This window comes from Drosophila virilis, unplaced genomic scaffold (genome assembly GCF_030788295.1).
Source record: "Drosophila virilis strain 15010-1051.87 unplaced genomic scaffold, Dvir_AGI_RSII-ME tig00000574, whole genome shotgun sequence".
Taxonomy (NCBI): domain Eukaryota; kingdom Metazoa; phylum Arthropoda; class Insecta; order Diptera; family Drosophilidae; genus Drosophila; species Drosophila virilis.
In genome coordinates this window covers 229106-247611 of record NW_027212813.1, presented here as the reverse complement: position 1 = coordinate 247611, position 18506 = coordinate 229106, and the positions used below count along the sequence as shown (strand labels likewise).

The 18506-nt window shown below is 38.6% G+C and overlaps 1 protein-coding gene across 1 annotated transcript; it reads left to right on the top strand.

Annotated features, from left to right (window-relative positions):
- Positions 1-220: 220 nt before the first annotated feature.
- LOC138911482 (uncharacterized) lies at positions 221-1177 on the top strand. The gene has a single exon (XM_070210784.1). The coding sequence runs from the start codon at positions 221-223 to the stop codon at positions 1175-1177; it is 957 nt and encodes a 318-aa protein (XP_070066885.1).
- Positions 1178-18506: the final 17329 nt, after the last annotated feature.

The window sequence follows — 18506 nt, the reverse complement described above, 5'->3', positions numbered from 1 at the left end:
TATCAACTCTACTACCAGGCACTGATGGAAGGAAGGCCCGTCAAACGGTCTAGCTCAATGGCTTCTCTCGCGCCATTCCTTGACGACTTTGGCTTACTCCGCATCGGTGGACGGCAGAAAAATTCGTCGTTGGACTTCTCAGCGCGACATCCGATTATATTGCCTCGCCAGCATGCTGTGACCCGAGCAATAATAATCCACTCTCATAAACGGAATTTACATGCTGGACTTCGCGCCGTATTGGCTTCGATTCGGCTCCAATACTGGCCCATTTGGCTCCATTGCCAAATGCACAATCTGTTTTCGTGCCAAGCCACGATTGGCAGAGCATATAATGACAGATCTACCAGCTGATCGTCTCGACACATCGTATCCTTTTATGGTCACTGGCGTTGATTACTGTGGACCATTCTTCTACAAAAGCGAAGTCCGCAACAGGCTTCCCGTGAAATGCTACATTAGCCTGTTCATATGCTTCGCTACAAAGGCAGTACACTTAGAACTTGTAAAGGATTTGTCAACAATATCGTTTCTAAACACCCTAAAACGGTTCATCCTAACTCGCACTCGACTTTCAAGAATCTGGTCCGACAATTCGACAAACTTCGTAGGCGTTAAGAATGAGCTGGCATATCTGAGCCGCCTGTTCCTGAGTGACCAGCATGTCAAAGCTGTTCACGAGTTTTGCCTATCCGATTCAATTGAATGGTCGTTCATCCCTCCTCGCTCTCCACACTTTGGCGGGCTATGGGAAGCCGCTGTGAAGACTGCGAAGCACCATTTTTATCGCTCTGTCGGCCCTTCCATCTTGGACTTCGATTCGCTGCGCACGCTCGTCTTCCACATAACGGCAATTATTAATTCTCGTCCATTACTTCCACTTTCAGAGCATCCCGATGATCTTGAGGTCTTGACACCCGCACACGTTCTGGGTACAGCGCCATCTTCGTCATACATTGAGCCTGATCTAAGGAAGCTTAATTTCAATCGGCTTAGATATTTTCAGCGCGTCACATACCTCCAACAAGTATTTTGGGCCCGTTGGCGCGAAGAATATTTAACGCTTCTTCAACAGCGCTTCAAATGGCGCACTCAGCCAGGACTGTCCATCAACGATGTCGTCCTTGTAAAGGATGAGAACCTACCGCCGCTGAAGTGGCCAGAGCTAGAGTTCTAGAGCTGATCTCGGGATCTGATGGGGTATCTAGAATTGCAGTGCTTCAGACTGCGACTGGAGTCTTACGCAGAGCCGTACGAAAGCTGTGTTTGCTGCCAAAACAGGATGATGTTAAAAGGCCTTCCAACGGGGGGAGGATGTTTGGTCAAGTGACCGGTAGAGATAACAACGACGGCTGCGTGCAGAGGACAATAATCATAAATACAGCTTAAGAGCAAATGATGTTTGCTCTTTGTAGGTTGCTGTCTACTCTCTTCATCGGCCCTTTGCCTCCTTCATTGACGCCCGCTGCCCATCGTTCTGAGCGGAGCTCAATTCCGTTCGTTTTGCATATCGTTGATTAGTTTTTCGTTTGATCGCAAGCAAGGCACAGCTAATTCGAGTTGACTGCCGAGCACTATTATAACATTTCGTAAACCATAATAAGTGCCCTGTGCGGTAAATAAATACATTTGAAACAAAATATAAAACATCGAATTTCTTTGCACACAAAGCAGAGCTAATTAATTAGTTGCAAAAAGGCTTGTATCTACACAGTACCATAGAATATCTCCGTATTCTTAAAAAGTAAATTGCATTAAAATTTGAGCTTAAATGAGTGGGCAATGGAAGTTGGGTTATTAACTTCATTTATAGCTATCTCGTAGAAGCGGGAAGATGGCGATAGGTATACAATGAATTATACTTGATATATACATACTATTCTAGAGTAAAGATGTCAGCTTTGGTGGATCTTGCTCTAATTATTTACCCTATTTACTGAAAAAACCGGACTTCGATATCGAGTTGTATCGATTGCTTGCACGAAAGGAAGTTATCGATTATCGAAAACAAACTCGATCTGCGCATGTCCTAAGAAGATTTACAGCTCAAATTTCAAATCTATATCTCTTAAAGTTACTAAGATCCTTGCGTTCGTACATACGGACGGACATACAGACATCCTCGGCTGTTGATACTGAACAAGAATATATATACTTTATGGGATCGGAGAAACTTCCTTCTGCCTGTTATAGACATTACAATTTCCACAAAAACAATGTATCCTTTTTATCTATTTTGAATCGGTTCAGGCGATAAAAAAAGAAGTTCCCTTCGCAGGGATCGAGCTTGCAACTAACCGTACCACTTGCCACCGCCTCCATTTAACACCCACATTAATAATCGACTATTAGTGAGAAGAAAACCAATTAACTTAGTAATACAGAAAACAATATAATCGCAATTATATTGCTGTTGATAAATACAAAGCACACGTGGATGATATACCGATATACTTTGAATTTGCACGGGTGCCGCAACCACGTGTTTCTTAACCGATCTTCATGAAATTTTCTACAGTATATCTTAATGTACCATAGAATATCTCTGTATTCCCAAAAAATAAATTGTATTAAAATTCTAGCTTAAATTGGCTGGCAATGGAAGTTGGGTTATTCACTTAATTTATAGCTATCTGGTAGAAGCGGGAAGATGGCGATAGGTATACAATGAATTATACTTGATATATACCTACTATTCTAGAGTAAACACGTCAATTTTGGTGGATCTAGCTCTTATTATTTACCCTATTTACTCAAAAAACCGGATTTCTACATCGATTTATATTGAATGCTTGGGGGCAATGTTGTTATCGATTATCTCAAACAAACTCGATCTGCGCATGTACTAAGAGGACCTTCAGCTAAAATTTCAAGTTTCTAGCTTGTATAGATACTAAGATCCTTGCGTTCATACATACGGACGGACGGAGACAGACGGACATAGCTAAAATGACTCGGCTGTTGACGCTGAACAAGAATATATATACCGTATGGGATCGGAGAAGCTTCCTTCTGCCTGTTATATACATTTACAATTTCCACAAATACAAAATACCCTTTTTATCTATTTTCAATGGGTTCAGGGTATAAAAAAAATAAGTTCCCTTCGCAGGGTTCGAGCTTACAACTAACCGTAGCACCGCCTCCATTCAACATCCACATTAATAATAGAGTATTAGTGAGAAGAAAACCAATTAACTTACTAATACAGAAAACAATACAATCGCAATTATATGGCTGTTGATAAATACAAAGCAGATGTGGAAGATTGTGTGTGTGTACATGCATACAGTTATACTGCGAACTTGGGGTGGTGCGCAACCACGTGTTTCTTAACCGATCTTCTACAGTATATCTTAATGTACCATAGAATATCTCTGTATTCTCTAAAAGTAAATTGCATTAAAGTTCTAGCTTAAATTGGCGGGCAATGGAAGTTGGGTTATTAAGTTGTTTTATAGCTATCAGGTACATGCGGGAAGATGGCGGTAGACATACAATAATTTATACTTGATATATCTATGCTATTCTAGAGTAAACATGTCAAATTTGGTGGATCCAGCTCTTATTATTTACCCCATTTACTCAAAAATCCGAAATTCGATATCGATTTGTATCGATTCTTTGGAGGAAAGGAAGTTATCAATTATCGAAAACAAACTCGATCTGCGCATGTACTAAGAGGACCTACAGCTAAAATTTCAAGTCTCTAGCTCCTATAGATACTAAGATCGTTGCGTTCATACATATGGACAGACGGATAGACAGACGGACATGGCTAAAAGGACTCGACTATTGACGCTGAATAAGAATATCTATACTTTATGGGGCCGAAGAAACTTCCTTCGGCCTGTTATATAACATTTACAATTTTCACAAATACAATGAACCCTTTTTTATCTATTTTCAATGAGTTCAGGGTATAAAAAAATAAGTTCCCTTTGCAGGGCTCGAGCACTAACCATACAATGTATAGACATACGAAATGGCACTTTTAATCGAAACAGGAAAAATTGAAACGAGGCGACCCCAATGGTACCTGCGACCATTTTAGTGTGCCCAGACAGAGTAAGACTGCTGAGAGTGGCAGCCGAACGCCGGCCTCAAAATCCGAACGTTCAGTATGAAGCACAACATCGCGGCTGATGCATTTTCTTAAAATATGTATGTATGCCATTTTTAAAACTTTACAGCCCAAAAATATATGTGTGTATGCATGTGCCTCACTCATTGCTTTGCGCACTTGCGTCCATCTCTTTCTCCCTCCCCGAGATCTACAAACATTCTTATGTTTGTGTTGTGTGGATGTGCGCACCAGTAGATCGCGGCGTTTGTTGTTTGTTTTTTCTTCAATTGTGTGCCTTTTGTGCCTGTGATAGCGATAGGCAGTCACATTTAAATGCTCTATCATGTATTTCGTTGTCCAGTCAGGCATGATGAGAAGAATTTGATCTTATTTTATTTAATACACAATTAATTGACCTAAATGAAATATTTAAATTTATTTTCTATTTACTGTAGGGAAAAATATCTAAGTCGTATTTCTGCAAGGGTAATTCATCGTCGGCTTGTCGAAGAATTTAAGAAAAGTCAAAATATTGATGCACACTCTTTCAAGTAAGCAGTTGTGTGAAATTGTTAAAGGGTTTGGCCTGTTCATGTGCAATATTGCTATTTTCCATGCTTGTAGGGGTGAGGGTACCTGATCGCTGGCATGTGTGCATGATAACTTTTTGGGTCGGCCAACCATGCACACTAACACACTTTTCTGTATGGATGGAAGCATTAATGCGCTTGTGTGCCTGTTGGTTGCCTGCCTGCCCACCCAATGCAAATTTGACAAAATTTGAAGTTTTTGGCATTTGTGAATTTCGAGCTCTACACACTCACAAATGTGTGTGAATGAGCTGAACAGGGGTTTATTGTGAGGCAGAGATATTTTTATCAATGGGTGCGTAAATTTGGGCGACTGGGTTCAGGATATAAAAAAATAAGTTCCCTTCGCAGGGTTCGAGCTTGCAACTAACCGCAGCCTTGCCACCGCCTCCATTAAACAACCACATTAATAATCGAGTATTAGTGAGGAAAAAATTAATTAATTTCAATTAATTCAGTAATACAGAAAACAATACAATCGCAATTATATTGCTGTTGATAAATACGAAGCAGACGTGGATTAATGTGTGTGTGTACATGATACATACAGATATTCTTCGAATTTGCATTGGTGCCGCAAACACGTGTTTCTTAACCGATCTTCATGAAATTTTCTACAGTATATCTAAATGTACCATAGAATATCTCTGTGTTCTCAAAAAGTAAATTGTATTAAAATTCTAGCTTAAATTGGTTGGCAATGGAAGTTGTGTCATTCACTTCATTTATAGCTATCTGGTAGAAGCGGGAAGATGGCGATAGGTATACAATGAATTATACTTGATATATACCTACTATTCTAGAGTAAACACGTCAATTTTGGTGGATCTAGCTCTTATTATTTACACTATTTACTCAAAAAACCGGATTTCGACATCGATTTATATTGATTGCTTGGGGGCAATGTTGTTATCGATTATCTCAAACAAACTCGATCTGCGCATGTAGTAAGTTGACATACATCTAAAATTTTAAGTCCCCAGCTCTTATAGATACTAGGATCCTTGCGTTCATACATACGGACGGACGGAGAGAGACGGACATGGCTAAAAGGACTCGGCTGTTGATGCTGAACTAGAATATATATACTTCATGGGAGAGGAAAAGCTTCCTTCTACCTGATATATACATATACAATTTCCACAAATACAAAATACCTTTTTTATCTATTTTTAATGCATTCAGGGTATACAAGAAAAAGATCCCTTCGAGCTCGCAACTAACCGTACCACTTGCCACCGCCTCCACTCAACAACCACACTAATAATCGAGTATTAGTGAGAAGAAAACCAATTAACTTAGTTATACAAAAAATAATTCAATCGGGACAATAAAGCTGTTGATTAATACTAAGCAGACACGCAATCACAAGCTTCTTAACCGATCTTAATGAAATTTTCTACAGTATACCTTAATGTACCATAGAATATCTCTGTATTCTTAAAAAGTAAATTGCATTAAATTCTAGCTTAAATTGGTTGGCAATGGAAGTTGGATTATAAATTTTATTTATAGCTATCAGGTAGTAGCACGGAGGTAGCGATAAGTATAAAAAGAATGACACTTGACATATATATACTCTTCTAGAGTAAAAATGTCAATTTTGTTGGATGTAGCTCTTATTATTTACCCTATTTACGAAAAAAACAGGATTTCGATATCGATTTGTGTCGATCGCTTGGGGGGAAAGGAAGTAATCCATTATCGAAAACAAACTCGATCTGCGCATGTACTAAGAGGACCTACAATTAAATTTCAAATCTCTAGTTCTTATAGATACTAAGATCGTTGCGTTCATACAAACGGACGAACCGGCAGACAAACGGCGTGGGTAGATCGACACGGCTGTTGATGCTGATCAAGAATATATATACTTTATGGGTTCGCAGAAGCTGCCTCCCGCCTGTTATAAACATTTACATTTTGCACAAATACAATATACCCTTTTAATCCATTTTCAATGGGTTCAGGGTATAAAAAAAAATAAGTTCCCTTCGCAGGGTCCGAGCTCGTAACTAACCGTACGACTTGCCACCACCTCCACTCAAGAACCACACTAATAATCGAGTATAAGTGAGAAGAAAACCAATTAACTTAGTTATACAAAAAATAATTCAATCGGGACAATAAAGCTGTTGATTAATACTAAGCAGACGCGCAATCACGAGCTTCTTAACCGATCTTCATGAAATTTTCTACAGTATATCTTAATGTACTATAGAATATCTCTGTATTCTTAAAAAGTAAATTGCAAATAAATTCTAGCTTAAATTGGTTGACAATGGAAGTTGGATTATTAATTTGATTTATAGATATCAGCTGGTAGCACGGAGGTAGCAATAAGTGCAAAAGAATGACACTTGACATATATATACTGTTTTAGAGTAAAAATGTCAATTTTGTTGGATGTAGCTTTTATTATTACGAAAAATACAGGATTTGGATATCGATTTGTATCGATTGCTTGGGGAAAGGAAGCTATCGATTATCGGAAACAAACTCGATCTGCGCATGTCTCTATCTTCCCTCTGTTATATCACATGCCCGGGTACTCATGTATGCAGACGATGTCAAACTTTTTCTATCATACACTAATCCCCTACATCATTCTCGTCTACAAGCCGATTTGAACGCTATGCAACTTTGATGTTCGGTCAATCAATTGCATCTAAATTGTTCAAAGTGTATGTTTATGACATTAAATCGTACTAAAGCTTATCTTGTCAGTTATACTAACAGTTACGTCGTTTCAGTTACGGCGTCTTCAATTCTCTGTTGAGGCTAGACCAACCAGAAATTATCGCCCGTTTTACTATCTACGTGCACAACAGCACAATCCTTTTCGCGTGCTATGTAAAAATTATAATAGTTTGCATCACGTTTTCTCTACCGAACTGTCTCTACGCCTAATAAAATCTTTGCTTTCAGGATACCTTTGGAAAGTCGCTGACCATTCCCAGCTATGAGCAGGGGAATAGCTTGCCTGACAGGCTGAAAAATTTTTCGGTGATTTCCCATTACTTTTCTCTTTGTCCTATCTACTTAACACTCTTTATCTAACTTACATTGCTTTACTTTATTAACAATCTTCTTACTTACTTTTTCCTATTTATTGTATTTATTTTTATTAATATAGCAAATTAAGATTATTTTTAATTTTACTTGAGAACACTTTTTCCCTACTTACAACCTTCTGCTTAGATGTAGGCTCTAATAGCGTCACTGACAAAATTGGGTGTGAAAAGGGGCATAGCTGGCCGGACTGGCAAATAAAACACCTCCATCGGTCGGTGATGCTATTTAGAAAATTGTATTCTTTAGCTTAGCATATAATTCTATTGTATAATCTATTTAATAATAAGGAAGACACTCGTTTTGTCGACCATGCATTCATACATACGGATGGACAGACAGACTGACGGACATCGCTAAAATGACTCGGCTGTTGATGCTAATCAAGAATATATATACTTTATGGGGTCGGAGAAGCTCTTTTCTGCCTGTTACATAAATCTACATTTTAAACAAATACAATAAACACTTTTACCCATTTTCAATGGGTTTAGGGTATAATAATATAATAAGTTCCCTTGGCGGAGTCCGTTCTTGCAACTAACCGTGCCACTTGCCACCGCCTTCACTCAACAACCACACTAATAATCGAGTATTAGTGAGAAAAAACCCAATAATACAGAAAACAATACGATCGCAATTAAAATGCTGTTGATAAATACGAAGCAAACGTGCATGATTTGTGTGTGTATGTACATGCAAATTAACCGATTAGTGGCTACTAATTGGAAAAAAATATTTTTTTAAGTGGGAGACTAAAGGCTTCCGATTTTTTTGAATCCAAGATTAGAACTAAAGTACAGTTGTGAACTTATGCTGCAATTCAGCTATAGGTATGAGAAAGCTAATTCTCTTAAAGCTCAAAAGCTCGCGGTGATCTTATGCTGCGAATCAACTGTGTTTATTCTAAAGCTTCTTTCCTTAAAGTTTACAATCTCGCGGGGATGGCTTGCGTAGGCTAGACGCTTTGAGTCATGTTTACGTTAGCAATTGCGCTCTAGAATATGAATCTTTATGTTAAGTAGTTGCGCTGTTATGTTTATGTTAGAGCCGGGAATCTGGATATTTATGTTAGCAGAGCTGCAGCTCTGCGTTAAGTGGACGGAGTGATTGAAACGGGTCTAATAGGTCTGAAAGGGCTAAGTAATTGGGATAGCGACTTATACTGAAATGTTGTTTATGATTTCAATAAGAATTGCCTTGCGGGCTGGGTGATAACTCCTCCCTTTCTTAAAAATAATCGTCCCCGATTCTTGATTATTTCCTTTTAAAGATTCAATTTGTTCGTTTAATTGGTTTAATATGTCAAACTCTGTTGCTGTAGTTTGAGTGTTATGGTACTTTTGATTACTTGACGATTTCAATTACAGTATTTTGAGGGGATTTAGATTTATTCAAGTGCAGCGTTTAAGAAGCTTTACCATAGTAAAAATAAAAATTAGTATAAATACTAAAAAGGTTATTTATGAATGATTACTTTCTAATTTTATAACAATTTTTATGGTATATTTGTATTTTCTAATTGAAGTTCAGTATTATTAGTAACTTGATATTCACTAATTAAGTAGTTTGTGAATTTATTGTGTTTTACATAATTTAGAATTTTTTCTTTTACATTGGTGTAGGTAACATTGTTTATGGTTACTATGGTTTTAAATGTAACAAGGTAAATGCCTGTAAGCGAGGTTTCGTTAATACAGTTTGTGCCTGATACTAAAATAGCGCCGTCTGTTATAAATTTTGTTGGTTTATTTTTTTCGGATAATTTTATACAACTTGTAAATTTTTTATTAAAGAGATTTACAAAACAGTTTGGTTCAAAATTAATGTGGGCAAAACTGTTATAAATTTCTCTTTTAAAGTTATCAATGAGGTAATACGTGTTATTACATTTAGCAATTTTGTCGTAAACGAACAATTTTACATCTGTTTGGGATATGGCTTTAGCGTGGTATATCTTACAATTGTAATTAATTGTAGGGTATTTTATAAAAACTATGATTAAACCTTGGTGTGAAACGATCGAAAAAGAGGAAAAGATCGATTAGAGTGATATTAAGTGTTTCGTGATTAAATATATTTATCATGTCTTGTTTATTTAAGATTTTTGGATTCAATATTGCAGCTTTGGAAAATGTGATAGTATCCAGCAGATTTTGAAGGTCAAGTGATAACAACTTAAGTCTATATATTTTTCATAAATAATTCCTGATTAAACTAAATATCCCTTAAAAGATTTGTGATTTTAGTGACTTCCTTGAAAATTGCAGAATTGATTTGATTCTGCATATTATTGTTTTGAACAAGTTCATTGATTTTAGTTTGAATAGTTATCATGTCATCATGGTCTGGTGTTGATCCATTTAAAAATTGTGCCTAGTTCATTGATACTACGTTTGGCAATTTTGGGAGGTGTAAGTTCAGAAAAGAAGTGTTTTGATTAAATTCAATTCCAAGGTTACTTCCCAATCAATTGTATTGTTTTTGTTTTTAAAAAAATTTAATTCGTTTTCAAAAATATCGTTATAAAAACTTAGATTAGTAACGTGAAAAACTTCTCCGTATGCTTCGAATAAAAAAAGATTATCTGTATCCTCAAGTAGGACATAGTCATCAATTGAATAATTAATAATATCTGCACCGCAAAACGGCAGTATAACAGATAAGAAACATAAAATGTGCATTCTAAAAATACATTAAAAAAAACATATAATAGGTTAGAATTTGATATTGTCTTTGTGAATAATACGATCCCTTTTGTTTATTTTGCCTTTATTTCCTGTCTTCTTTAACTACCTGTTATTTTAAATCTAGGTTGTAGTTTGTTTCGTTCGACATGTTTTTTTTCATAAATTATTTCACCTACTTGGTAATTTTTTGGTGACCTCTTTTTGTTATGGTACTCTAACATTTTGGCTTCTGCTGATTTCAATTTTTCTGACAATTTTGGGTGTTCTATTTTGTTAAATAATATTTCACATGGTTTTTGTTGAGTTGTCGATTGAATTGTGTTGTTATAATCTTTAACTGCTCGGTATATGACTTCGGAATGATCCATTATATTGTATTCTTCTTGAATACAATGAGGAAATTTCGATAATTGTTGAATGAACTCTTTCTTTCTGTGTCGAGGAAAACGTAGGTTCGTTGTCCATCATTATGGATTTAGCGAAAGGAAAAGTTTGGATAAGTTCCACCACTTTGTTTGCCATATCTAATTTGTTATTGATTTCCTTAATCACTAAAAATTTAGAATATGCGTCTAGGCATGTCAAGATTGTTAATTTTTGAGCATAAAAAATGTCATGATGTAATTGTTCACCTTCTCTCTCCGGAATAGGGGCTTTAGAAATAGGAATTTGCTTAGGGTTTCTGTTATATTTATTTATTACAAATTTCGCATTAGCGTATGTATTGCTTAAGGGTTTTATATAGTGTTGGCCAATAATACTATTTGAGAATTTGCTTAAGATTTTCGTCCAAACCTCTATGAGCACGAGCATGTATTTCTTCCATTAGAATTTCTTTGTCATTTATGTTTTCGATGTCTAGGACAAACTTTTTAGTAAATAAAAATTTGTTGGTAAAAGTGTTTTTAAATAAATTTTGGATTTATAAATCTTCGAGACTGCAATAAACTCCTGTAGTCAGGTTTGGTTGAAGAAATTCTTTAAGTATGTGTTGCGCTATTGAGCTTTATCAAAGCTTTCACAAATATAAATAATTAACTATTTATTTTTTGTGTTCAAAATTGTTTTATATTTCTTAAAGTTACGAGAAGCAGGCAGACCCGAATTAGTCTGTGCTTATTATTTAAGAACAAAAGCTTATATATAGGCAAGCGAACCCGAATTAGTACGTGCCAATTTAAGCGAAGAGACAATTATTACTTATAATTTTGAGTAATGCAAGTGGCCGATGCGTACCAAATGCATGAAGCGAACTGACTTAACTAACTCGATGCGCAGCATCGAGGCCTTCGCATAAGTAAAGCTAGGGCAATAAAACGATCGTTACAGCGAAGAGCGGCAGCTCTATGTTAATGAATTCTTCAGAGCGAAAATTAGGTACTTGCTTTGCAGAGCGAGTATTATAAGATAAAATTAAGATGCTGCTCTTATCAGTTGCGAGGTCGCTCCAGTTATTTTGGCTGCGTAACCAGACATTCTGCCCCCGTTGGAAGGCATGGGCTTTCAACAGATTCCCTGATGGGCAATAGGCATAGCTTGTTTGGAGCTCTTCTCGTTTCTCCTGTTGCGGTGCGCAAAATGGCTACTCGAGCGACTCCATCCTTTCCCACGATTAACTCTGTGATTCTCGCCAGTGGCCACCTTAGAGGCGGCAGATTTTCATCCTTTACGAGGACTATGTCGTTGACGCATAGGCTTGGTTTCGGAGTACGCCATTTGGAGCGCTGCTGAAGCAGTGTTAAGTATTCTTCACGCCAGCGAGACCAAAACAGTTGTTGGACGTACGTTACGCGTTGCCAACCATCCAGACGATTGAATTGAAGGTGCGTCACATCAGGTTCAAAGAACGATGAGCTGGGTCCACCAATCAAGAAATGAGCTGGAGTGAGCACTTCTAGATCTGCTGGATCTTCTGAAAGAGGAAACAATGGCCTGGAATTAATTATCGATGCTATGTGGCAGACTAGGGTGCGAAACTCTTTGAAGTTGAGAACACAAGATCCAACAGCACGATAAAAATGATGTTTCGCTGTCTTCACTGCTGCTTCCCAAAGGCCGCCAAAATGCGGTGAACGAGGAGGTATAAATTTCCAATCAATGAAATCAGCCATGCAAAAATTATGCACTGACTCAATATGATTACTTTTGAATAGACGCTTGAGATCCAGAAGCTCGTTTTTGTCCGACCATATCTGAGATGGCCTGCCTCGAGTCGATATAAACCTCTTAAGCGCATTCAAGCAAGAAGCTGTCGACAGATCCTTGACCAGTTCCAGGTGAACCGCTTTAGTCGCGAAGCAGACGAAGACAGCCATGTAACATTTGACTGGAGCTTTATTTCGCACGTCTGGCTTATAGGAAAATGGTCCACAATAGTCAACACCAAGGACTTCAAAGGCTCGACAAACAGTCAAACGTTCTTTGGGCAGATCACCCATTATATTCTCTATTAATCGAGGCTTGGCACGAAAGCATCTCACACATTTTCCAACCACCTTGGATACGGTCTTCCTTCCACCAATCGGACAAAACTGCAACCGAATATGAGCAAGAAGTGCCCGTGGACCAGCGTGTAAGTCCCGATTGTGAAACCGTGTGATGACTGAGTTTGTGCTGGGGTGGTGACACGGGAGAATTATTGGATGACGAGCGTCGAAATTCAGTGAAGAGTTTTTCAAGCGCCCATCATCCAAAAAAGGGTTAAGTGATGCGATACAACTGACGGTTTAACAACTCTTCTCGATTGCAATTGATCTCTTTCCACAGGTGTGCTCTCTGGACGAGCCTTAGTAAGAGTTGGGTCCCATGTTGTAGATCAGACACTGTTAGTCCAGGATGCCTGCTTCTGTGTATGAATTTATAAATATATCCGAATATACGCTGCATTGTATCAAATGAGTTGACGTATTTACAAGTGACAGTTATATCAACGAAGGGAGAGTTCTGTCCTTTCTGACAAGCAAGAAACAGGCCAGTCCAATTTTTTTTTAACTAGAAATTCTGGGCCGTTGAACCACAGTGACGATTGATCTAATTCACTGGGCGTAGATCCTCTCGAGAGTATATCTGCCGGGTTGAGTGAAGTAGGCACGTAAGGCCATTTCATGCCATTAGTTAGCTCTTGAACTGCTGTGACGTGATTAACCACAAACACATTGAGCTTGCAGGGCTCGGTCCTTATCCAGGAAAGGCATACAGAAGAATCCGTCCAACAGTAGAATTTTCCATCGAACTGATTCATTTTAGATATCTCACGCATGAGATTAGATAATAAGATGGCACCACAGAGCTCTAGCTTTGGAACTGTGATTGTTTTCAGAGGAGCTACACGCGATTTGGAACACAACAGCTGACAACTGGCTGATGTTCGTCGAGAAAGGACGTAGACACAGGCCCTATATGCTTCGATGCTGGCGTCGCAGAAACCGTGAACTTCTAACTCTGCTGCAGGTATTGACACGAGACGAGGAAATTTAAGAAACTGTGCCTTCTCAAAACTGCAGCAAAGATCATGCCAAGCTGTTGCCAGTGATGATGGCAAGCTCTCATCCCACTCAATCTTTTCCTTCCAGATCTGCTGCATAAAGATTTTAGCCTTGGCAATTACCGGCCCTATGAGTCCAAGCGGGTCATACAAGCGAGCTATGGTCGATAGTATTGACCTTTTGGATGGTTTAGATCTCTGCTGAATGGACGAAAACGAAAACAACAATCGATCCGACGCTGAGTCCCAAGCGAGTCCAAGAGTTTTGGTGATGTCGCTACCATCATCAAACATTAGGGAAGATTCTCTGTCCTCTACGGGTATCCCTTTAAGTACAGCAGAATTGTTTAGCACCACATTCGCAACTTAACGCCCCTTGTCAAGATTCCAGCCGTCTGATTAAGAAGTTTCTTTGCTTCTTGAATTGAATCACCCCCTGAAATGAGGTCATCAACGTAGAGGTCACGCCGCAAAATCCGAGATCCAATGGAGAATTAGTTTCCTCATCCATAGACAGCTAATGCATAGCAGGGATAGAGAGGAACGAAGCTGGCTTTGTTCCGTATGTAACTGTATCCAGCTTAAAAATCTTTATATCCTGTTCTGGCGAGTCTCGCCACAGAATGCATTGGAGAAAATCATCCGGTGCTGAAACGCATACGCAGCGATACATTTTTCCAATATCTCCTGTTAGGGCGATCGGGAAATTACGAAAGCGAAAAAGGATATGAAACAGCGAGCTTTGAAAAACAGGTCCAGCCATCAATAGTTCATTTAATGAATAACCTGACGAGGTAGCTGCTGAGCCGTCGAAAACGACTCGCAATTTTGTCGTTGAACTGTCTTCTTTAAAGACAAAGTGATGACGAAGAAAGTATTGACAAAGTCCTATAGGCTCTGGAGCAAAAGGCGACCTATGACCAAGATCCAAATATTGCTTTAGAAAGTTTGAATATTGAATCTTTAGATCTGGACGATTTTGTAGTTTGCGTTCCAGGGTCAGGAACCGACGAAAGGCTTGTTGGTATGACGTCCCCAGACATTCCAAACTTCGCTTGAAGGGTAAACGAACTGAATATTGGCCACTAGGCAATCTGATATGAGTCTTTACGAAATGTTCTTCACAGATATTTTCTTTCTTTGAAGTGGTAGGTGTACTTTCCAAGCATGATTCTATCTCCCAAAATCTTCGAACCAATTCATCAGCACGTTCTTCAGAACTTGACTCAAGTTTGCCCGCAGTATGCTACCACTCAAGCGCGGTCCGCCTCCAGAAACTACCCAACCAAGCCGTGTTTTTTGAAGACACGGTAGTCCTGGGAGAAGCCTTATCTGGCCGACGCTGAGAGGGTCGTTCTTTAGGCAATTCAAGCACAGTGCAACTCGTTTTGCCTCCCTAAGCCGTAATGCAGGGGTCAAATTGCCAAATCGAGAACAATTATGTATACTATGACCAGGGCTATCACAAAAGACGCAGACAGGGGCGTCGTGGTTAGTGGTGATAAATGACGATCTACTGGTGTTAATTTCTCTAGTTTTTCCCACCTGATGGCTAGGGGCATAGCTTGCCATAGCAAAATTTACGGTTTCTATTGTTCGGCATCTCTGCTCCAGAAACGTAGCCATATGCTCCCACGATGGTATTAAATTAACGAACGACGAATCCTCTAGCCTTGGCTTGTGATATTGGGACCAGCTTTTGTAAAAATAATCTGCACAATGATGCCTCCAGCGATTTGTTCGGAGTTGCCCATGCTCTTTAACGCGCTAAAATGTGCGTTGAATTGGTAGGATAACTCCCTTAGCGACACGGCCGATCCACCTGCCACCCTCTTGAGCCCCAATATCTCAAGTATGTGTGCCTGAAAAACCAAACGTCTATTATTAAACCTTTTCTCCAATAAATTAAGATCTTTGGCATAATTATCGTTTGTTATTTCCAATGATCGAATCGCGTCCAGCGCTGTATCCTTCAGGCACGATCGAAGATGCTGCAGCTTTTCGATATCTGCTAGATCAGGACGATTTTCTATGACGGTTGTGAACATAGAATAAAAGTCGGCCCATTCTGTGTAACCACCACTGAACGTAGGCAACTTTATTGAGGGTAGTGTTGGCGGTGCTTTAGCTCTAACTGTCTGCGAGGGCAGCACAATGTTGCGAAATGTTGAGCAGGGCAATATTGAGACACGTTTCGCAATTTCACTCCGAACCGAAATTTCCATAGATACTGCTAACTCGTCGAAGTCCTCACGCAATTGGTTACCGATTTCATCAAAGTCTAGTTCTTCGAGGCTAGTGTGAGTAATATCAAATGAGGTCTGAAGCCGCTCGATTAGCTTCAGCCTAACACTAAGACCGCAGTCATCAATTGCACTAAGTGGCGAAGTAGTTAGAGAATTTCGAAGTGTTTGCAAACTGTCATAAATTGAAATTGCTTTGCGCTTCAGAAAGGTCACCCTGTTAGCAGAGGACACTGCACTAGTGGCATTATTTTCGGTTGCCATTAGAAGCGTGATAGAAAGCGCGTGCGAAACTAGCTGAGTAACTAACAACGGTGATCGCTAGTACATGCAAACCGTTCAAAAAACAATAGTTGTACAATAAGAACTTCTGCGAACGTACGTGTCAAGCTATGTAATGAAGCAACGGCAATAGCTTTTACATAAGTACCGCACGAATGAGCAGAGACTTTAAGCGACCGAGAGAGTAGGCAAAGCGACGGCGATAAGTATGTATGTATATAAAGTGCACAAAACGAAATGTCAAGTGGTGCCTTTTAAGATTATTGCTTTAATGTAAAGCAAATAATCTTACAACAACAAAAATAAAAAATCACGTCGGGGTCACCAAATGTTGCGCTCTTGAGCTTTTTCAATAGCTTTCACAAATAGAAATAATTAACTATTAATTTTTTGTGTTCAAAATTGTGGCCGATGCGTACCAAATGCATGAAGCGAACTGACAGCATCGAGGCCTTCGCATAAGTAAAGGAACCGATGTCAATTTTGCTGGATCTAGCTCCAAATATTTACCCTATTTACTCAAGAAACAGGATTTCGGTATCGACTTGTATCGATTGCTTGGGGGAAAGGAAGTTATCGATTTTCGAAAACAAACTCAATCTGCGCATGTACTAAGAGGACCAACAGCTCAAATTTCAAATCTCTAGCTCTTATAGATACTAAGATCCTTGCGTTCATACATACGGACGGACGGACAGATGGACGGACGGACAGATAGACGGACATGGCTAAATTGATTCGGCTGTTGATGCTGATCAAGAATATATATACTTTTCGGCCCGGAGAAGCTTCTTTCTGTATTTTATATACATTTACATTTTGCAAAAATACAATAACCCCTTTTATCCACTTTCAATGGGTTCAGGGTATAAAAATAAATAAGTTCCTTTCGCAGGATTCGAACTCGCCACTAACTATAAAACCTGCCACCGCCTCCAGTCAACAACCACACCATAATCGAGTGCTAGTGAGAAGAAAACCAATTAACTTAGTAATACCAAAAACAATACAATCGCAACTAAAATGCTGTTGTAAAATACGAAGCAAACGTGCATGAATGTGTGAGGTGTACATGCATACAGATATTCTTCGAATTTGCGATGGTGCCGCAAACACGTGTTTCTTAACCGTTCCTCATGAAATGTTCTACAGTATATCTAAATGTACCATAGAATATCTGAGTATTCTCAAAAAATAAATTGCAGTTATATTCTAGCTTAAATGGTGGGCAATGGAAGTTGGGTTATTAACTTGATATATAGCTATCAGGTAGTACCGCGAATGAGGCGATATAAAAGGAATGACACTTGACATATATATATACCTTTCTACAGTTAACATGTCAATTTTGATGTATCTAGCTCTTATTATTTACCCTATTTACTCAAAAAACAGGATTTCGATTGATTGGGGAAAGAAAGTTATCGATTATCGGAATCAAACTCGATCTGCGCATGTACTAAAAGGACCTATAAGTAAAATTGCAAGTCTCTAGCTCGTATAGTTACAAACATCTTGCGTTTATACATATGGACGGACGAATAGACGGACAGACAGAGGGACATGGTTAGATCGAATCGGTTGTTGATGCTGATCAACAATACATATATTTAATAGGGTCGGAGGTGCATTTTTCTGTTACATACTTTTACATTTTTAACAAATACAGTATACCCTATTAACCCATTTTCAATGGGTTCCGGGTATAAAAAAATAATAAGTTCCCTTGGAAGGGTCCGAGCTCGCAAATAACTGTACCACTTGCAACCGACTCCACTCAACAACAACACTAATAATCGAGTATTAGTGAGAAGAAAACCAATCAACTTAGTAATACAGAAAACAATACAATCGCAATTATAATGCATGAATGTGTGTGTGTACATGCATACAGATATTCTTCGAATATGCGCTGGTGCCGCAAACACGTATTTCCTAACCGATCTGCATGAAATTTTCTACAGTATATTTTAATGTACCATAGAATATCGGTGGAATCTCAAAAAGTAAATTGCATTAAAATTATAGCTTAAATTGGTGGGCAATGGAAGTTGGGTTATTAACTTTATTTATAGCTAT